This window comes from Tachysurus fulvidraco, chromosome 15 (assembly GCF_022655615.1).
Source record: "Tachysurus fulvidraco isolate hzauxx_2018 chromosome 15, HZAU_PFXX_2.0, whole genome shotgun sequence".
NCBI lineage: Eukaryota > Metazoa > Chordata > Actinopteri > Siluriformes > Bagridae > Tachysurus > Tachysurus fulvidraco.
In genome coordinates, this window is record NC_062532.1 from 23,217,141 (window position 1) to 23,237,877 (window position 20,737).

At 46.4% G+C, this 20,737-nt stretch overlaps 4 protein-coding genes across 7 annotated transcripts; 2 read left to right on the forward strand and 2 right to left on the reverse strand.

The window, feature by feature from the left end:
- Positions 1-727: 727 nt before the first annotated feature.
- On the forward strand, positions 728-5,088 carry LOC113663226 (cytochrome c oxidase subunit 6A, mitochondrial). Of its 2 annotated transcripts, XM_027178440.2 has the most exons (5): positions 728-976; positions 1,121-1,134; positions 2,323-2,402; positions 3,789-3,931; positions 4,889-5,088. In XM_027178440.2, the coding sequence occupies exons 3-5, from the start codon at positions 2,327-2,329 to the stop codon at positions 4,979-4,981; spliced, it is 312 nt and encodes a 103-aa protein (XP_027034241.2). In that variant the 5' UTR covers positions 728-976; positions 1,121-1,134; positions 2,323-2,326; the 3' UTR covers positions 4,982-5,088. The 2 variants fall into 2 exon arrangements, with proteins under 2 accessions (XP_027034241.2, XP_027034238.2); XM_027178437.2 differs by lacking the exon at positions 1,121-1,134 and having other exon boundaries at positions 739-976.
- On the reverse strand, positions 5,082-11,530 carry armc5 (armadillo repeat containing 5). Its single transcript, XM_027178366.2, has 8 exons — positions 11,208-11,530; positions 10,548-10,939; positions 10,401-10,431; positions 9,780-9,890; positions 8,639-9,530; positions 7,692-8,455; positions 7,440-7,572; positions 5,082-7,350 (listed from the first exon to the last, which is right to left on the reverse strand). The coding sequence occupies exons 2-8, from the start codon at positions 10,920-10,922 to the stop codon at positions 6,318-6,320; spliced, it is 3,339 nt and encodes a 1,112-aa protein (XP_027034167.2). The 5' UTR covers positions 10,923-10,939; positions 11,208-11,530; the 3' UTR covers positions 5,082-6,317.
- Positions 11,531-11,723: 193 nt separating this feature from the next.
- si:dkey-66i24.7 lies at positions 11,724-13,816 on the forward strand. Its single transcript, XM_027178403.2, has 2 exons — positions 11,724-11,944; positions 12,607-13,816. The coding sequence occupies exons 1-2, from the start codon at positions 11,875-11,877 to the stop codon at positions 13,248-13,250; spliced, it is 714 nt and encodes a 237-aa protein (XP_027034204.1). The 5' UTR covers positions 11,724-11,874; the 3' UTR covers positions 13,251-13,816.
- An 888-nt stretch (positions 13,817-14,704) lies between these two features.
- Positions 14,705-18,562, reverse strand: LOC113663177. Of its 3 annotated transcripts, none has more exons than XM_027178384.2 (4): positions 18,404-18,562; positions 17,186-17,509; positions 16,291-16,510; positions 14,705-15,720 (listed from the first exon to the last, which is right to left on the reverse strand). In XM_027178384.2, exons 1-4 carry the CDS (start codon positions 18,419-18,421, stop codon positions 14,978-14,980), a joined length of 1,305 nt encoding a protein of 434 aa, XP_027034185.2. In that variant the 5' UTR covers positions 18,422-18,562; the 3' UTR covers positions 14,705-14,977. The 3 variants fall into 3 exon arrangements, with proteins under 3 accessions (XP_027034185.2, XP_027034177.2, XP_027034194.2); XM_027178376.2 differs by having other exon boundaries at positions 16,291-16,531; XM_027178393.2 differs by having other exon boundaries at positions 16,291-16,531; positions 17,186-17,519; positions 18,404-18,524.
- Positions 18,563-20,737: the final 2,175 nt, after the last annotated feature.

The following is a 20,737-nucleotide window of genomic DNA, read 5'->3' on the forward strand; positions in this document are numbered from 1 at the left end:
TCAAGGATCAGTTCTATATACAGATATACATGATTCTATTAGGGAACATTATTAGAAGACATGGGATTAGTTTCCACTGTTATTCTGCCGACACACAGTTATATATCTCATCAAAACCATTAAATTAACTGAGTGTGTTAAAGAGATAACAGATTGGATGAGCTGTAATTTTCTGTTGTTAAACTCCGATAAGACAGAAATACTACTCATAGGTCCAAAAACCAGTACACAGAAACTCTCACACTTTAACTCCCATTTAGAAGGATGTACTGTTACAGTGAAAGACCTGGTGTTTATTAGACAGTAACTTGTCTTTAAACTCATATCACCATATTACAAACACAGCCTTCTTCCACATTAGAAATATCACCAAGCTGAGAAACATCCTGTCTGTATCTGATGGTGAGAAGCTAGTTGATGCCTTCATGACCTCTAGACTGGACTATTGTAATGCATTACTAGGTGGTTGTCCTGCATCTTTAATAAATAGGTTACAGTTAGTCCAAAATGCAGCTGCCAGAGTTCTCACTAGGACAAGAAAGTATGACCTTTAACCCCAATGTTATCATCTCTACACTGGCTACCAGTTAAGTTTAGTACTGATTATAAACTTGAATGTGACTGTTGAGCACCAACTGGGGATGAATGGACCTGTAGACACTTGGGTTAGAGTTCCTGTGAAGATTTCATTTACATTAGAAACCTTAAATGAAGTGCAGAGTTCAGGTTACAGATCTGCAGCAGTCAGACGTGCAGCTCAGCAGCGTGTGCACACTCGACCAAATATAAACCTCATTTCTTGGCAGACGGACAGACTGCACCAGGGAGGAGTCTGATAGGCAGGACCAGGACAGACTGAAGGACAAACACTGAAACACAGAAAATACACCACGAGTCCAACAACAACCAGCGGAAACCAGCAAAACAGCTCGTCGTCTGATCACCTGACCATCCGATCAACTGTCAGGACAAAGCAGTGAGTGCTTCGGTCTGTTTTGTAGTTTTGTAGTTTTGTAGTTTTAAGAACAAAAATCCTACAGGTTTGTTTTCCTACAGTGTTGCTTCACATTCAACATGAAATATTTCCTTCTTTCCACATGAACATGGTGCATTTTCGCAGCACGACTTTAAACAGTAAGTAATCCAGATTATCAGCCTGATCCTGCTTGTCCTGAGAGAAGGGTCTGAGGGAACGTTGTGAAGGACACAGCAGGAGCAGGCCTCTGTCTCTGTGGGAGATTAATACTGTCCATTAACACTGTCCTGTCTCTTGGCTCCTTGTTTCTCTGGAGCAGTTTATATTAGACACATTAATGCGGAGTAAATATTTAGACGTCGTTAATTATTACCCGTGTGTTCGGTCAACACCGTGTAGATTCTGTGTGGGGTTTAAAACAAAGTTACAGGAAATAAAAGAAGCTCTGATTTCAGTCATAGAGTTTTAAGACCAGCACAGTGACCTTTAACTTTATTTTAATCCACGTTGAGCTTCACTGTAACTGTTCTGCATTTTACACTGATTAACACAGCACACACACGTGCACACACACACACACACACGTGCACACACACACACACAGTACAAGTACACTACATGGACAAAAGTACTTTACTGTTCTAATCAGCTCCACTCATGTGTGAAGGTTCTCCACTCAATGTTGGGTCACGTCTGTGGGGATTAGTGATTAATGCATTAGTAAATAAAAATAAAGCTTTAGACTCAGAGATCAGACTCTGATGTTGTATCAGGAGGTCTGAGTTCAGTCTGGGTTCAGTGCAGAACACTCGAGTTCTTCACTCCAGCCTTCACCTCCACCCCGTGTCTCCATCGTCATGATGGTGCAGGGTTTAGTAACTCCAACACTACAGCACACAGAACTACACACTTACTTGACACAATCCTGTTAATAGAGCAGGATTTGAACCCAAAAGTCCAATCACATCAGAACATTTTCAGAATTCTGTGGAAAAAAATCATAAAGAATAACCTGTGTTCATAAGTATTTACACCCCAAACTATTATTCAGATCTGATGATTAACTTCAGGTTTATTACTTTTCTACCACAGAAACCCGCCACTCTTAAGAGGGGAGTGTAAACTTTTTCTCGCCATCATGCGTTCCTGCATTAATATTAATGTGCTTCGGCATCTATACAAAACACACAGAAATACTGAAAGACAAATCTACCTGCTGGTGTGTTTGTGCGCTTTAACGCGTTTAATTCCAGTTTAAGGAGATTAACGAGCCTCGTAATGAGGAGTGTTCCATCTGCTCACTGAACACAGCAGTGTTTTTATTCTATCTGTGGTCTTCTGTGCAGAGGGATGGCTGCGTCTGCGTCGTCTGCGGTGGCTCGACGCTTCCTCGCCGCTGCGTCACACGGAGGCCACGAGGGAGGAGGTGATGTCTTTATTCTTTTTGTCTGATCTCTTTCACACACTCTCCGATTAAATCACAAGGATCTGTTCAGCAGGAGTCTTCTGGTGGATTCGACTAAACTGGTAGCCAAAAGGTTTTTATTTGTTATTCGATATATAATCACGTGTAAATCCAGTGCAGTGACTCAGCGAACATCATGTATTAAAAGTTAACAAGCATACAGTTGTTTACTCACCAACACGCAGGCCATAGATCTCCTCTCACTCAGATTTATTTATCTCTTTTTTTATGTAGAAACAACAGAAGGTGCACAATGTCCTGTTATATTAAAGGTGCAGTCTCCGTTGTTTGGGAAACGCTTCAGAAAACCGAGTCGGGCCGAATAATAAATAAAAATCAAAACAAACGTGTAGCCGATGAGCAGAAAGGGGCGTGTCTTGTCGATATGGGCGGAGAGAGTGTTCAGTGCGCGTGTGTGACGTTAGCAGAAAGCGGTTTTAACATGGACATGGAGGATAAAAACAAAAAGAAAGAGAAGAAAGACTTACGATAAGGACAAGAAGTAGGACGTGTTAATATAGGATCAGCTTTCCAGCGCTGGAGAGAACTGAAGGAGCAGGAAGTTGGCCACATATTCACAGGTTGGAGTTTCCCGAGTCAATAACTCCTGAGCTAAACGCTGTTACTACACAAATAACACCTCTTTTCTATCGTAGTAATGTAGAGAGGCAGCTACAACCGCGTTTTGTGTAGTAACAGCGTTTAGCTCAGGAGTTATCGACTCGGGAAACTCCGACCCGTGAATATGTGGCCGACTTTACTTAAGACGCCGAGGCGCTTTTTTCCTTCTCGATAGGTGAGTAACGTTGGTTTTGCTTTGTTACACAGAACTAATATATGCCTTTGTCCTTTACATCATTATGCTTGTGTGGCATTTTTGCTTGTTTGTTTATCTACAATCGTATTGTTCTTCCCTTCAGCTATGATAAAGACACGTTTCTTTCTGTTAGTCGCCTGGGTTACGTATGTATGTGTGGGCGGAGCTATCGATACCCATTTGGCATTAGGGGCGTTTGTGTTTTGGTGATTTCAAATGTCAACATTGGCTTTCAAACAACGGAGACCCCACCTTTAATATCTGTACTGCCGAAGGTCTGCAAACTGCTCCACATTTTAAAGGACTTTTTAAATAAAGTAGTGATACAGATTAAAGCAAAATGATTTAATAATAACTTATATATTTACAAAAAAATAAAAAAGTAATAACTGTTGGAGGAAAGACTCCTTAATATGGGAGTGTGTGGAACACCAAAGGGGTCAAATCACCCCCAAAACAATCTTGCTTTAACACCAGATGATAAATGATGAGGAGGATGATGATGTAAATGTGCCATGTTTTGGTCACAGTTAAGACGTGGAGGATCCTGTCGTTCGTGCTGGCCTTACCGGGCGTGGCCGTGTGCATGATGAACGCTTACCTGAAGCAGAAGGCTCATTCTCACGAACCTCCCGAGTTCGTACCATATCCTCACCTGCGTATTCGCACCAAGGTAAACACAAGCGTCACTTCTTGTCTGGAAAGGAAACTGGTCCTGGAGGACAACCACAGGATCGGTCGATTTACCCTGAAGATCACGTCCATGTGACGTCACTGCTTTCCCTCATAAACAGTTTAAAGTGCATTAACACCTGAGTTAGTGTGAAAAAAACAAGCTGCAGCTGCTCCACCTTCCTGCAGGATATCAGAGAAAGATATTATCTGTTATCTCAGAACAACACAAGCTGTGAACTGGATTGTGTTTAATTTATTTATTTGTTCTGATGATGAAAACTTTTGCACACACTAAAGAAAGATTGCACTGGTGATTTTTACTGTAGTTTATGATTCAGGCCACAGTGGAAATCTGCCCTCGGATTGGTCAGTACATGGTGATTAATTCTCTAACAGCAGATCTGACAGTCGAGCAGCTTCACATCACGTTCGTTTATCATTAATACATTCGTTATCGTTTCCATGGTAACAGTGTCAGGGCTTTTAACAGGCAAAGCTAAAGCTAATACTTTTGTGTTATGGTTTTACATTTAACTGCTGTGGGGTAAAAAGAGGAAGAGTGCAGATGAGTCAAGGGATAATACCTGTACATTCTCTCTCTCTCTCTCTCTCTCTCTCTCTCTCTCTCCTCTCACACTCTCTCTCTCACACTCTCTCTCTCACACACTCACTCTCTCTCTCTCTTACTCTCCCTCTCTCTCACTCTCTCTCCTCTCACTCACTCTCTCTCCTCTCACTCACTCTCTCTCCTCTCACTCACTCTCTCTCCTCTCACTCACTCTCTCTCTCACACACACACTCTCTTTCTCACACACACACTCTCCCTCTCTCTCGCTCACACACACACACACTCTCTCCCTCACACACACACACACACACTCTCCCTCTCTCTCGCTCACACACACACACACTCTCTCCCTCACACACACACACACACACACTCTCTCTCTCTCAGCCGTGGCCGTGGGGTGACGGAAACCACTCTCTGTTCCACAATCCTCACGCCAACGCTCTGCCCACGGGCTACGAGGATTCCCACCATCACTGAGCCACAGCACCACCCACAGGCCACCTGATGAACGGCGCCACCTAAAACTTCTGCATGAAACAAGACAAGTTTAAAACGGAGAGAAATAAAAAAAACATTACAGCTTTTACAGGTGTTTTTATTTTACAGATTTCACACAAACACTGATTTATTTCCTGTAGATGTGGCGCTCAATGCCAAGATCTGATAATATTCTGTTCATGAAACTTACTGCACTCTGTGTGTGTGTGTGTGTGTGTGTGTGTGTGTGTGTGTGTGTGTGTGAACAAAATGAAGGAATGAAAAATAGAAGGTAAACTTTATCCCTGACGTGACTGTACACTGTACAGCGGCACACGATCAGTGTGGAGATTATTTTATATCACTACATACATGTGGGACAAATAAAGTCACTCAATGATATTTATCTTATATTACAGACCCATAGAACAAGGCATTCCTTAAGGCTCTGTTACACACACACACACACACACACACACACACACACACACACACGAACCAAGGAATGACAAATTTTACAAACAAAAAGGAAAAAAGCCACAAAATTCGAAGCCAAATGTTAAGCCAGGAGCATCATAATGCACAAGAAATGTATATAGTATAGAATATAAAATATAAACTTTTCTTATGTTCCTCTTGTTCTCAGGTCTACTAATAAATCTCTAACGCTTCCTTTATTCAGGTTTATTCACAAGGAATTCTAAATGAATTCTGACACTCGTCTCCCAGGAAAATAAAAAAGATGGGGGAAAAAAGAAAAGAAAAGAAAGCCGTTACATTCGTTAGACAGCTGAAACGAAGGTAAACCTGACTCGGACTCTGTCACTAAGGCCACGCCCACACTGACACGCCCACTTCCTTTTACGGGAGTTTCGACACAAACCATTTTCTGTGTACGGTGTCAGAAAGGGAAGGAAACGACACGTTTAAATTAAACAGTACTCATAAAGAAAGAAAGGGGCGGGGCTTCGTTAAGTACTGGACATAATATAGAGCTGTCAATCATCCCTGGTTCAAGAGCAGATCTGATGGACAAGAGTCAGTGTCTACTACATTCAGTGTGGACTGAGGGCCAACATTGTGAAGTCTTATTTGATTGGCTGATCTCGAGCGTAGCGTCACGGCAGTAAGACCGCGTTGTTTAGGAAGATTTAACAGAACCTTTATTAGTGCAAAAACGTTCAGTGTGAACAAACCGAACGTGTGCTCAAAGTGAACGAACGACGACGACGCGGTCATTCGCTCGTGTGCAGGAGTCAGTCGGAGGAAAAGCTTCAGCTGCTGGAACGTCGCTCCTGACTGACTGAAGTCTCAGTGAGAGTTCCAGAGAGCAGCGTTAGCTCAGCGCCACGGTGGCGAGGCTCAGCAGGTCCTGGCGTAGGCTCTCTGTGCTGTCGGCCTGCCGAACCAGACGGAGGAGACAGTCGGAGGAGACGGACGGAGGCAGCTGAGAGCACAGCAGGAGGGACAAGCAGGACAATCCCAGTCGGGAGTAGGAGTAGCGCTGGGAGAACCAGTAAGCCTGAGGCAGGATGGAGAGCAGAGCGCCGTCCTTGCCGTCCTCGGCCGCGGTGTTCGCAGCGCGATGGATTTTCCGAGTCTTGGATCGACATTGAGCCTCAACCTCGGACACCAGACAAGACAAGATGGAAACACACAGGTCCTCGACTGTCCTCTGTAATCCAGGGACCAAAAAGCGACTGGCTCCTATCATCGCCTCGGCGAGGGGAGTCTTCTGAAACACCGTGTGTCCCGTCAGATCCCTGGAGACCAGTGAGGACAGAATGAGGCAGCGTCCAGCTCCGTCTCCGCTCATCCTACAACCATGAAGATAATGTAGCACAGGCAGCAGCGTTCCTCGGCTCACGTCCCGGATGTGAATGTCATCTCCGCTGGACCTCCGAGCTTCATCGAACTTGCCTGTCAGTAACGCACGGAAATACTCTGACTCCGCCTCTGCCACGCCCGTCTCCCCAGAAACCACGCCCCGACTGGCCGGAAGCAGACTCCCGTCATCCAACAGGAAGTTCAGGTCATAGTTGGATGTTTGATAAGGACACAGACAGCAAGAAGAATCCGAATCCAGATGCTGCAGCTTTTCCAAAACCCCTTGGCACTCTAGCCTGTCCAGCTCGACCTTTGACCCTGCCAGGAGACTAGACAGGCAGCCGATCAGGAGAGCCGCGTAGAGAGAGTGATACCTGGAAGCGCACACCTTCTCAGGAGGACACATCCAAGCAGAAAGAAACGATCTGCATTTATCAGCACCGTCGTCTTCGTCCCCGTCTCCGTCCAGACACACGAGGGGTCGGAGAGCCGACATCAAACCGCCGCTGTCCAAAAACAGCTTCTTCAGAAGGACTCGGTTACTGCGAAAGAAACAAAAACGTTACTGAAGAAAACTACAGTGAAGAGAAGCTGCGGTCGGTGATGTGTTCGTCCTGCTCCGGCGTCGTACCTGATGATCAGCGGCAGACAGAGGACGCAGTGGAGTTTATCGCTCTCTGAACCCGACAGGACGATGTGGGTCAGAACTCCTGAACCGAATCCTGTCTCGCTCTGGACACGCAGGTTGTTCAGCAGCCCCTCACCTACAGCAGGAAAAGGACAGAAACCAAACCTTAAATATTCGCAAAAAAAAAACGTCCGTGTGAACGAATATGCAAAAATATGCAAATTAGACGTCATGATTTAATAACAGGAGACACACCGAGCTGTCTGATTTTAGCCTTCACTCTGTCCGACTGTCTCTCCGTCTCCCCCGGGCGGTCTCGCTCCTGGAGACAGAGGCGGTGTCTGATGAGGGCGATGGCGCCGGTGCGGACCAGCGGCTGCAGGCAGTTCAGGTTGCAGCTGATTCTCACCAGCATGCGGCTGCAGCGTCCGCTCGGCTCGCGGTGCTGCGTCAGGTAGTAGAGCAGGGCGGAGAAGACGGGCGCGGTGACGAGAGTGGCGCTCGGGTCTGTGGCGTGGGAGAAGCGGGAGAGCAGCAGCAGTATGGGAGACTCCGGTGCCCACGGCTCCGGGTGGTACGGGTGCTGGTACACGGGCGTCTTCGTTATCGCCGGAGGGGCTTCCAAGGAGACGAGGCTGAAGCGAGAGGCGGAGGAGGACGCAGAAGACGTGCGAGCTCGCTTCCTCGGGGGAGACGAGACTTTACAGGGAGAAACGGGGGGTTTGGTTTGCGGGGTGGAGGCGCAGAGCGTCGGCTGAAGAGACGGAGACGCAGGACTCACAGAGACGGGCAGACGACAGGCTCTGGGCCGAGCACAAGGAGAGGAGACGGGTTTCTGTTGAGCTGGAGATGGAGAACCATCAGTAGGAGCTAGAGGAGATGGTGAGGAGGACCAGGATGGAGAGGAGGAAGAGGAAGAAGAGCAGGTGAGAGAAGGAGAACCTGAATCTCCGTCTGAACCACAGGGCGAATTCAGCTCCACTTCTGAAGAGATAAAACCCTCAGAGAGCAACCAGGACCTACAACAGCGCACACACACGCACACACACGCACACACACACACACACACACACACGCACGCACACGCACGCACGCACACGCACACACACACACACACGCACACACAGCATTAACCCATTAAAATGAATACATTCTCTACAATCTGCTTCATGTCTATGAGGCGTCATGAGTGAAAAGTTCACCTGAGGCTCAGAAAGCTAGAAGAACTCTGCTCCTTGCTGATCTCCTCCTTTCGGCTCCCGTCAGAAAGCGGAAAATCGAACGAGTCGAAACAAGAGCCGAGCTCGGAGCACTGCGAGCTCGCAGACAGCCCGTTGTCCATCTTGAAGTCGTCTCCACGGGTGACGTCCACGAGGCGCTGGACCAGGAGCGGGATCAGGCCGAGCTCCTGCAGCTGCTCCAGAGCCGCCTCGTCGTACATGAAGTCCACACAGGCCAAAATGGCCAATCTGGTCAAGGGATGGTTCTGATATGTGGACAGGAAGCGGATCAGCACCTCCAGTCCTCCGTTCTCCTTCACCTTCGCACGGTTCACTGCCTCTTTGCAGCACAAACAGAGAGCCTTGAACAGAACGCTGGATTTCAAAGGATCCTTTTTTGCTTCCTCTGTGAACTTCTGAATGACGCCCAGCGAGCCCACCAGGGGGCGCAGGCAGCCCTGAGAGCACAGATTAGCCAGTGTCTTTAGCGCCAGCTCCTCCAGAGCCCCGCCTCCTTCTCCTGATGCCAGTGGGCCGAGCTGAGACAACACTCCAGAGATGGACACCTCCCGGGCGCATGCGGTGCCGCAGCCACGCGTCAGCTCGTGAAGAGTGCGGAGACACGCCCTCCTCAGCCCCAGGGGGTACTCAGAGGCAAGAAAGAGCACGAGGGCTCGCAGGGCACCCTGGGAGAGCAAAGAGAAACGGTTGGAGGGCGTGTCGGAGAGGTAGAACAGAGCGCGAGCAGCTGACTGAGCACGTTCCAGTGTGGATGATGACACAGCTGGAGGTGGAGCAGCAACCGTGGAGGGAGAGGGTGGAGATGAGGGAGAGCTGGACAGGGACAGGCAGAGGAGGAGAGGAGGAACACCACCTACATATGAGAGAGAGAGAGAGAGAGAGAGAGAGAGAGAGAGAGAGAGAGAAGGTGAAATCTAATTGGTGTATTTTATATCACATGTAAATCATCACTGACACCTGCTGAACTACTTTGAGGTTTTCTACACAGAAACCTACAGCACAGAATTCCACATACAAACATTCCAAATAAACTTTGAGAGGCGGGGTTTCTTTGATTGACAGGGCATGTTGGAGAAGGCAGGGTTAAAATGTAGGCACAGACCTGCCGAGTGAACCTGCGCAGATCCCTCAGGGTCCATCGCGAGATTCCCCAAAGCACGAGCTGCTCGGTTCTCCACCGTCTCCACTGACGCATGTCTCTTCAGGACCTCCACTGAGCAGAGGAAACACACACACACACACACACACACACACAGCAATTTAAACATCATTAAATTCACCCCACAAATCGATGATGATGGGGTGTGTGTGTGTGTTTGTGTGTGTGTGTGTGTGTGTGTGTGTGTGTGTGTGTGTGTGTGAGGACTGCAGCTGAACTTTATCATTAATGGTTTATTTTAAATGAGAAGCTTCAGAAGGTGTTTGTGTGTAAATGAAGCAGTTTTCAGGAAAGCATCAAGTAACCAAGCATCAAGCTCCGACACCGGACCTGTGAAGCGGCTGCACGTTTAGTTTAATTAGGGTTTAATTGGGGTTTAATTTGGGTTTAATTTGGGTTTAATTGGGACTTTCCTGTTCTTTCCTCAGCGCAGGGAAACAAGACGTATGTGAGCAGACAAACTACACACACACTGTAGAGAGAATGGAGTGAACAGCACCACACTTCTCCTTTACCTGTTTAACTTTAAGACAACAGATGAAGTGTGACGGTGGAGAGACTCACCTACGAGAGAAACGCCATCCAGCCTCCGCACCTGAACACAGAAAACTGCAATTTACTTTAAAGGTCAGAGGTCATAGGTTTAGTACGTTTAAAAGCCAATAAAATTCACAGCTGTTCTGATTTCTCTCTGTGTCGCGTGTCTCGTACCTCGGCTCGTGTCTGCTTCTCCGTGCAGCAGTTGGCCAGAATGCTGAGAGTCAGGTCCAGGACTTTCCTAGAACTCTCTGGTCTGCTCAGGATAGCCAGTAGGGGGAGCAATCCGCCCTGCGCCTGGTACCGCCCGATCCTGCTGCTTCCTCCTTTAATGTGGTGAGTGCGCAGGGCCACCAGAGCCCTCCACTGACCCGTCCTGAGGCGCTTATCCGCCTCTCTGGAAAGTTTGGTCTCGGGCAAGGCGCCTGCTCTGGGCACGGACTTGTTCAGTTGGATCAGACACCAGGACAGAGACGACTCGGGTGACGAAGACGAAGCATCTGTACGGCTTCTGGCCTGCTTATCTTTCTGTTCTGATTGGGTGGCCATGTTGGGTTTAAAACACCCTACATATACACACACACACACACACACACACACACACACACACACACCTTCTAATTTAATCTCCTTTTACCAAAAACCTTTTATAAACTGCATAATACATAATGAAGAAAAACCTACATAAAAAAAACATTAATATTAAGTAAAAAATTATAAAACTTGCAATTTAAAAAAATCAGCACAAAAATACTGCTGTAACTAATTACAGCGGTTAATACTAATAATAATACTACTACTACTAATAATAATAAAGCGTTTTGATGACGTCACCTTTCGAAAGTGCTGCTGGGAAATGTAGTTTTTTCACCGAACGTCGGCTCCATAAACAAGCAGCCCGACTGTAGGCCTTTAATCCGAGTAGAAACTAAACGGCGGTTATTTATTATTTCATATCTGGTTGTGTTTTGTTGATTTTTCTAAGGTTAACTATAACTTTCCGTCACTCTGCCTTCCTCAGGCCGCGGTTCATGAGTTCAAACAAACACAAGCGACTCGGTTTTTGCACAAACGCCATCTTTTGTAGAAAGTCGGAAAGAGAAGCAAAGGGGCGCATGCGCGTTACACGTCACGTCCCGCTCATGGGCTTTGTAGTTCTTGTGTCAGATTTCTCGTTGAGTGAAGTGAAAACGTTACTGAAGTAAAACAAATTATCATCATATTTCTGTAAGAAATATAGTTACTCATGATACATGACCGAAAAGAAACAATAGTTTGATTTTGACACGTGAAAACGGTATTCGTTCGTAACAAACGCTGACTACATTTCCCATGATCCTCTACACGACCGCGTCCATATTTTTAGAGCAGCTGCTGAGAGGAAGGTCGTTGTTATTGTCACCGCTGCTGAAAGTGAGCAGGTCATCGCTTTAAACCGCGTTGTTAAACTCAGCGGAAACTTTCATCTAAAAATAACGCGTTAAAACACTTTAGTGTGAGAATGGAAGTGACCGAGTCTATAGTCACAAACAGCACACTTTTAACTGCGGACACCGAAAAGTCGAAAACAGGTAAATAAACATGGCGGAGTCCCAAAAACCCGACACCCCCTTAGACAAGTGCACTAGTTAGGGCACAAAGGTGGCGCCCTTTAAACAGCATGAAGTGCACTTACCTGTGCTGTTGAGCGCTATTTGGGATTTACACCGTTTTACTGCTTGTTTTCATTCATTTTTTAATCTGATAGTAGAAATTTCTCTTTTACTTTAAAATGTAGGATTTTAAAATAATAATTAAAAGCAAACAACTGAATGGTGGAAGAAACTTTTCACGATTTGATTGAGGGAATTTTTTATTCTTCAAAACAATTTTATTCTAGTGATTTTTTTAGTATACTTTTATATAAGTTTACATTTTCCCCACATTGATGTAAAATATAAATGAAAGGTTTATTTCATATAATGAACAAATTATTGCTTTTGAATTTAAATTATTCATTAAATTGATGTGTATATGATTTTTTATTAATATTAATAAATTAATACCTAATTATTAATTAACGTATTGTAAATAATTTTAGTTTATTTTCATGACTTTATTTGTACATCATAGGGCACCACGGAGCATCGTCCTCTTAAAAGTTTATTAAAATGAATATAAATAATCACTTTGAAAACATTTATATGTACAATAAACCACATAGAGTAAATATTCTGTTCGTTTCCCCTCCTAGAGTTTGTGTGGACGTTACAGGCCACATGGCACTTGGTCCGTGTTCGTCTGGACATGGAGGCGGAGTTCGATCAGCCCGTGTGTAAAAAGAAGAGACTGTGGGAGGGCGTGGCCGAGCAAGTGACGGCAAGGTTAAGGGCTGAGGGCTACGCAGACGTCCCTGTCCGAGCCTTCGAGTGCGACCTGAAGTGGAGGAACATGCTGGCGACGTACAGGAAGAACGCAGAACGCGCAAAGCGCCTCGGAGCTCACGCCGTGCACTGGGAGTTCTTCGGGGCCATGGACCAGGTTCTCGGCCGCAGCTACGAGGAGATCGAAACTCAGCGCAAAGCCAAGCTCAGTAACACCAAGCTGGGGAAAGCCATGGCGAGCAAACACTACACACCAATCCTGCCCACACCCACAATCACCACCCTGCCCGGCCCCGCCCCTTCCCGCCCTCCTCAGGACGTTCTGCAGCTGTACCTGGAGCTCCAGGAACGCAAGCTGAACATGTGGGCTCAGCAGAAAGTGCTGGAGGAGAGGAAGATCGAAGCTATCAACAACCTCGCTCGTGCCATCAGCAGCCTGGCACAGGACGCCGTGACCACGCCCAAAGACACTTTCGTCTCACAGTCACTCGCTTCTCTGTCCTCTCAGCATTAACAGCTCCACCTATTACTCCATCCTCATCTTCAGGGTCTTTTCCTGATCCAGCCATCAGGTGTCTGAGAGACAGTCAGAGAGACGCATCAGCTTGTGAACTGTTTCCTGAAACGACTTCACTTTCCTTGTTGTGTGTTAAAATGAATACAATCAAAACGTGTGTGTGTTGATTCACATCAGAAATCTACTTTAACTCCTTAAACAACTCAACATTCTGTAAATATGCTAATTAGGTTATAATATTTAGGTTAAGAAACTTGTCACTGGTTGATGTGGCAGTGCATGACTGCTCATTTGCATACCGAATCAGGATTCATGCCCAGACGGTGCAACTAAACATCAGGAGGTTTTAGGTTTCATTTATAAACTGTTATAAACTGTTATAAAGCTGTAACATCATTTGTAAATGATGAACTTTGATGTTTTTAATTCAGCATTACAGAAAAGCAAACGTTCTACACTTCAGTTTGCTGTAAAAAACAGACATTTAATCCTCACATATTAAATACAACGATCCACAACGTCTGTTGCTCTGAACAACCTTCACTAATAAAACAATTATTCTAGTCTTGTGTATACTGCATGATGATGATGATGATGATGATGGAGTGCAGGAGGAAGTGTAATTAAGTGCAAAGCCAGCATTGTGACCCTGGAGACAGAACAGTAAAGAGAAGACAAGCTCTTACACTCTGCTTCTCTGTTTCTTCTGCTCGTTACTTTAAAGTGTGAAAATCAGACTATTTAGAGAGCTCCCTGTCCGGTGCCGTGACCCGACAGTGTTGTGTGTCTTTTACTGAGTGTTTAAAATGGTGTTTGATCTGCTGTGTAAAAGTGATCCTGCAGCAGCATGAGGCAGAGACTATGTTGGACATCAGACACTTGTCATGTCAGAGTCACGTGTCCAATCAGAGGAGTCATGTCCAATCAGCAATCAGAGTCAGGTGTCAAATCAGTAACGAGTCCGATTAGAGTCATGTGTCCAATCAGTCACGTGTCCAATCAGAGGAGTCGCGTGTCCAATCAGAGGCGTCATGTCCAATCAGAGTCAGGTGTCCAATCAGAGGCGTCATGTCCAATCAGAGTCAGGTGTCAAATCAGTAACGAGTCCGATTAGAGTCATGTGTCCAATCAGTCAGGTGTCCAATCAGAGGCGTCATGTCCAATCAGAGTCAGGTGTCCAATCAGAGGAGTCACGAGTCCGATTAGTCCTGGGTCAGATCAGAGGAGTCATGTCCAATCAGAGTCAGGTGTCCAATCAGAGGAGTCACGAGTCCGATTAGTCCTGGGTCAGATCAGAGGAGTCATGTCCAATCAGAGTCAGGTGTCCAATCAGAGGATTCACGAGTCCGATTAGAGTCACTGTGTCCAATCAGAGGAGTCGTGTCCTGTGACGTGTTTCTGCTGTTCAGATGATGTTCACTTAAATTAAGTGTTTTTAACTCCACAATAACTTAAATGTCCATAAAAGGTTTTATTTAAACATTCATTCATTATTCATTAATACTTTCATTGAATTTTTAAACTTCAAGCTTTAACAATTCACTGTTAAACGAGTTAAAAGATCAAATTTCAGTCACAAACGATTTTATTTAATATTTTATGATTTTTTTCATTATCCGAAGCTGAAATTTTTATTTATTTATGATGTTTTGTAGTCGTTAAATAAAACCGTAACACAAACTCAGGGGCTTTATTTAATGCAGCCTTACGGTTTGTTAATAAACCTAAACATCACGAGTATGGAGCTGTTCCTCTGTCCCCGACTCCATCACACTGTACAGTAGATTAGTGACAGTTTCTCGTAGCCTGACTCCATCTTCCTCCTTTATGCCCTCCTCCTCCTCCTCCTCCACCTCAGTGTGGTGCTCCCCCTGCCCTGTGGTGGTGTAGCCGGCATGCAGCAGTGCCGTGTGCAGTATGCAGCAGGTCAGCACCGTGACTCCGGCCCTCTCACACTTCCCCATGTCCAGATAGCGCAGTCTTACGAAACGCTCCTTCAGTCCTGCCACAGCCTGCTCCAGCCTCCGTAGGTGCGTCTCCAGTGCTGCGTTGTACAGGTTCTCCTGAGGGTTCTGTGCGGGACGATACGGGGTGAGGATGTGCTGCGTGAGGGGATATCCAGCTCCGGCTAGCAGGCAGGTTCCTGGAGGCAGGAGCTCTGGATTCTGTGCTAATATCCCTCTCAGAGCTTCACCTCGGTTCCTTTGAGAACCTCGGCTGACACTGCAGTGGATAAAATGACCCTCGGTGTCACACACCAGCTCCAGGTTTAACCACGAGTCCGGGTGAAAACCCTTCCAGAGCCTCTTGGCATGCGAAGCGTCGCTCTCAGAGTCCTGCTTGCTGGCAGGAAGGCGGAATGGGATGCGGGTGTGGCCCAACACTCCCAGCACTTTAGGCAGCTGGAGCTTCTCATCACAGCCCAGGCAGCTGGAGAAGGGGAGCAGGAGAGCAGATGCCTCCTGACCTACAGAGAGGAACGACCAAGTTGTTAGCAGAAAGGAATTCTTAGTCACTTTTTATGTTGTTTTTTGTTAGTGTCCACTAGGGGGCGGTGTCCCTTGATTTGAACTACAAAAAAGCAGACTCTGGTAAAGAGCCGTCTCTAAACCAGACGTCTGCTTTTCACTGCAGGAATATTAAACGCTCCGAAGGAGAACCGAGAGCCACCTGCAGGAGAAACAAACAGGAAACACAGGAAAAAGCTTCTGCACTCGGTCCTGCTGTTCTGTTCTATCTGTTTATTTACAGAAAGATTGGATCAAAGATTCAAGGGTTCTGAGCTTTTAAAAAGCTTTTGTAAAGACGATAAAATGTTCTATATGGAAACTTTTCTCTTGTCTATGCTTAAGATGTATTTAAGGATTGAATTTAAAGGACCTTCTTTAATTTCCTGTAACTACTCAAAGGTTTATGATGCTTACAGATTTTAAACCTATACGACAACCTTAATGAGCTCCAGGTTTGTGTTGTGCAGGTATCTCATGGTCAGATGGGGCAGAGACAGCACCGGGACACTGCTAGGGCACGTACACACCGACAGGCCAGCGGATGATCTGATTCTGCAACGTGTTGACTCTGTGGCAGAAGGAGAAGAAGATGCGGTGTATGTTCCCTTTTTCCAGCCGGAAGGTGGCGGACACGGAGCGGTAGCTGAGACGAGTGGAGAGCAGAGTGAGTGACAGGAGCACCGTGTGGGACAAGGACAAGCGAGATCTTCCCTTCAGACACCTCTGACTGTCACGCCACTTCAGCTTCTGGAGAAGAGATGTGAGGTACTGAGAGAGAGAGAGAGAGAGAGAGAGAGAGAGAGATCGACAGAGGGGGAGAGAGAGAGATCGACAGAGGGGGAGAGAGAGAGAGAGAGAGAGAGATAGATAGATAGACAGAGGGGGAGAGAAACAGGGAGAGAGAGAGAGAGAGAGAGAGAGAGATAGAGGGGGAGAGAGAGACAGGGGGAGAGAGACAGAGGGGGAGAAAGAGAGCGAGAGAGACAGATAGAGGTGGAGAGGTGGAGAGGGGGGGAGTGAGGGGTGAGAGGGGGAAAGAGAGATAGAGAAAGAGAGAGAGAGAAAGAGAGAGGGGGAGTGAGAAAGAGATAGAGGGGTAGAGAGAGATACAGAGGGGGGTGAGGGGGAGAAAGAGAGGGGGATAGTGAGAAAGAGAGATAGATTAGAGGGGTAGAGAGAGAGAAAGAGAGAGAGACAGAGAGAGGGGGAAGCAAGAATGAGAGAGAGATTTTTGAGTTGTCGTCTTGAGGTTAATTGATCCATAAACCAAAACTTTAGTCAAGAAAGACTGACAGACAGGTGAGACAAAAAGGAGCTAGAGAAAATGATGGAGACATAGAGACAGAGTCCAATATGGACACTGATACAGAGAGACAGTGAAGATCATCAGAGGATAAAAGTGGAACACAGTATAATTCAGACCTGGACTGTGGGGTTCTCCTCTATGTCAGTGACGTGCTGGTGGTTTAGTGAAGCAGCTTGTCCTTCTGCGTGACAGAGGAGCGAGGCTGCTGGACTGTGTGGGATCATCTCATCCTGCTGAGGGAGATGTGTAAGCACACTCTGGCTCTGCTCATGGTCCTGGCTCTGCCCATGCAGCCTTGACATCAGCTCTGCCTCCAGGATTTCCTCCACAGCTTGGTCCAGACGCTGCTCCAGCTCACAGTGAGACAGAGGCTCCCACTCCGACTGCATCACGTCCATCACCAGCCGCCCCGCGGCAGCCGCCGACCGTCTCCCTGCCGCCTGCACACACCGTTTACACACAAGCAGAAATACATCCTTCATTTATAGTTCCATAAAATACAGACATTGTGTTATAACCTGCAGATCTGTACTGGGAGATTTCAGCAGAAACACGAGAGAAACCCTGGGAGCAGTGATCTTTTACAAGGAGCTTGTTGTGCTAACAGCTTGTTGTGCTAACAGCTTGTTGTACTGTTTCTTATGCTAACAGCTTGTTGTGCTAACAGCTTGTTGTGCTAAGCGTTTGTTGTGCTAACAGCTTGTTGTGCTAACAGCTTGTTGTGCTGTTTCTTATGCTAACAGCTTGTTGTGCTAACAGCTTGTGTTAACAGGTTGTTATGCTAAGCGTTTGTTATGCTAACAGCTTGTTATGCTAACAGCTTGTTGTGCTAACAGCTTGTTGTGCTGTTTCTTATGCTAACAGCTTGTTGTGCTAACAGCTTGTTGTGCTGTTTCTTATGCTAACAGCTTGTTGTGCTAACAGCTTGTTGTGCTAACAGCTTGTGTTAACAGGTTGTTATGCTAAGCGTTTGTTATGCTAACAGCTTGTTGTGCTAACAGTTTGTTATGCTAACAGCTTGTTGTGCTAACAGCTTGTTGTGCTAAGCGTTTGTTGTGCTAACAGCTTGTTGTGCTAACAGCTTGTTGTGCTGTTTCTTATGCTAACAGCTTGTTGTGCTAACAGCTTGTGTTAACAGGTTGTTATGCTAAGCGTTTGTTATGCTAACAGCTTGTTATGCTAACAGCTTGTTGTGCTAACAGCTTGTTGTGCTGTTTCTTATGCTAACAGGTTGTTGTGCTTGTGTGCTAGTTTGTTACTCCCCGCTAACCTAATTAAACAACGCGGTTTGTAGCTGCATGCTTCCGTGTGTAACTCATTAGTTCTGTACTTACGAGGCGTTCGGAGTTCATTTCTGATCCAAACCGCTTGGCGTTCAGCTAAAACATCCCGCTAGCGGGTTACAGCGGGCGGCTCGCGTGCAGGATGCGAACAGCTCCTGGCGGGGGCGTGGTTATCTATATGGTGGGCGGAGTTACATGTGCTGCATTAAACCTAGGGTTTGTTAAACACCCGGAAATAACCGACTGAACCCCAGATCTCACTAATGCTGATGTAGCTGAATGATCACTAATCCCCACAGACACAATCCAATATCTAGTGGAGACCCTTCATGAGTGGAGCTGATTAGAACAGTAAAGAGGAGAATAAACCTGGACTGAGACGGTCAACACACACAGACATGGGGGTGTGATGCTCAGGGGGGCACATACTTTTGCAGTATAGCGTTTATTTTCCCTTTTAATCGTATCAGGTTGGTTCTCTGTGTTACTATAATAAAAATATATTTATTTACTTTTTAAGAGAAGACACACACTGAGGTCAGAGGGTAAAGACACACACTGAGGTCAGAGGGTAAAGACACACTGAGGTCAGAGGGTAAAGACACACACTGAGGTCAGAGAGTAAAGACACACACTGAGGTCAGAGTAAAGACACACACTGAGGTCAGAGAGTAAAGACACACACTGAGGTCAGAGTAAAGACACACACTGAGGTCAGAGTAAAGACACACACTGAGGTCAGGGTAAAGACACACACTGAGGTCAGAGAGTAAAGACACACACTGAGGTCAGAGTAAAGACACACACTGAGGTCAGGGTAAAGACACACACTGAGGTCAGAGAGTAAAGACACACACTGAGGTCAGAGTAAAGACACACACTGAGGTCAGAGTAAAGACACACACTGAGGTCAGAGTAAAGACACACACTGAGGTCAGAGAGTAAAGACACACACTGAGGTCAGGGTAAAGACACACTGAGGTCAGAGGGTAAAGACACACACTGAGGTCAGAGTAAAGACACACACTGAGGTCAGAGGGTAAAGACACACACTGAGGTCAGAGGGTAAAGACACACACTGAGGTCAGAGTAAAGACACACACTGAGGTCAGAGGGTAAAGACACACACTGAGGTCAGAGGGAAAAGACACACACTGAGGTCAGAGTAAAGACACACACTGAGGTCAGAGGGTAAAGACACACACTGAGGTCAGAGGGTAAAGACACACACTGAGGTCAGAGTAAAGACACACACTGAGGTCAGAGTAAAGACACACTGAGGTCTGAGTAAAGACACACACTGAGGTCAGAGGGTAAAGACACACACTGAGGTCAGAGAGTAAAGACACACACTGAGGTCAGAGAGTAAAGACACACACTGAGGTCAGAGTAAAGACACACACTGAGGTCAGAGGGTAAAGACACACACTGAGGTCAGAGAGTAAAGACACACACTGAGGTCAGAGAGTAAAGACACACACTGAGGTCAGAGAGTAAAGACACACACTGAGGTCAGAGTAAAGACACACACTGAGGTCAGAGTAAAGACACACACTGAGGTCAGAGTAAAGACACACACTGAGGTCAGAGGGTAAAGACACACACTGAGGTCAGAGTAAAGACACACACTGAGGTCAGAGTAAAGACACACACTGAGGTCAGGGTAAAGACACACACTGAGGTCAGAGAGTAAAGACACACACTGAGGTCAGAGTAAAGACACACACTGAGGTCAGGGTAAAGACACACACTGAGGTCAGAGAGTAAAGACACACACTGAGGTCAGAGTAAAGACACACACTGAGGTCAGAGTAAAGACACACACTGAGGTCAGAGTAAAGACACACACTGAGGTCAGAGAGTAAAGACACACACTGAGGTCAGGGTAAAGACACACTGAGGTCAGAGGGTAAAGACACACACTGAGGTCAGAGTAAAGACACACACTGAGGTCAGAGGGTAAAGACACACACTGAGGTCAGAGGGTAAAGACACACACTGAGGTCAGAGTAAAGACACACACTGAGGTCAGAGGGTAAAGACACACACTGAGGTCAGAGGGAAAAGACACACACTGAGGTCAGAGTAAAGACACACACTGAGGTCAGAGGGTAAAGACACACACTGAGGTCAGAGGGTAAAGACACACACTGAGGTCAGAGTAAAGACACACACTGAGGTCAGAGTAAAGACACACTGAGGTCTGAGTAAAGACACACACTGAGGTCAGAGGGTAAAGACACACACTGAGGTCAGAGAGTAAAGACACACACTGAGGTCAGAGAGTAAAGACACACACTGAGGTCAGAGTAAAGACACACACTGAGGTCAGAGGGTAAAGACACACACTGAGGTCAGAGAGTAAAGACACACACTGAGGTCAGA

Bases quoted from the DNA above. Each gene is read 5' to 3' on its own strand.
- LOC113663226 (XM_027178440.2), top strand. From the start codon at position 2,327: ATGGCTGCGTCTGCGTCGTCTGCGGTGGCTCGACGCTTCCTCGCCGCT. The intron at 2,403-3,788 runs GTGATGTCTTTA...TTTTGGTCACAG, and splicing joins CGGAGGCCACGAGGGAGGAG to TTAAGACGTGGAGGATCCTG. The intron at 3,932-4,888 runs GTAAACACAAGC...TCTCTCTCTCAG, and splicing joins ACCTGCGTATTCGCACCAAG to CCGTGGCCGTGGGGTGACGG.
- armc5 (XM_027178366.2), bottom strand. From the start codon at position 10,922: ATGGCCACCCAATCAGAACAGAAAGATAAGCAGGCCAGAAGCCGTACA. The intron at 8,456-8,638 runs GTGAACTTTTCA...GCGCTGTTGTAG, and splicing joins TCTAGCTTTCTGAGCCTCAG to GTCCTGGTTGCTCTCTGAGG. The intron at 7,573-7,691 runs GTGTGTCTCCTG...TTCCTGCTGTAG, and splicing joins GGCTAAAATCAGACAGCTCG to GTGAGGGGCTGCTGAACAAC.
- si:dkey-66i24.7 (XM_027178403.2), top strand. From the start codon at position 11,875: ATGGAAGTGACCGAGTCTATAGTCACAAACAGCACACTTTTAACTGCG. The intron at 11,945-12,606 runs GTAAATAAACAT...TTCCCCTCCTAG, and splicing joins CACCGAAAAGTCGAAAACAG to AGTTTGTGTGGACGTTACAG.
- LOC113663177 (XM_027178376.2), bottom strand. The intron at 16,532-17,185 runs GTCTGAATTATA...TCTCTCTCTCAG, and splicing joins AGGAGAACCCCACAGTCCAG to TACCTCACATCTCTTCTCCA. The intron at 15,721-16,290 runs GTGTGTACGTGC...TCCTCTCTGTAG, and splicing joins GATCATCCGCTGGCCTGTCG to GTCAGGAGGCATCTGCTCTC.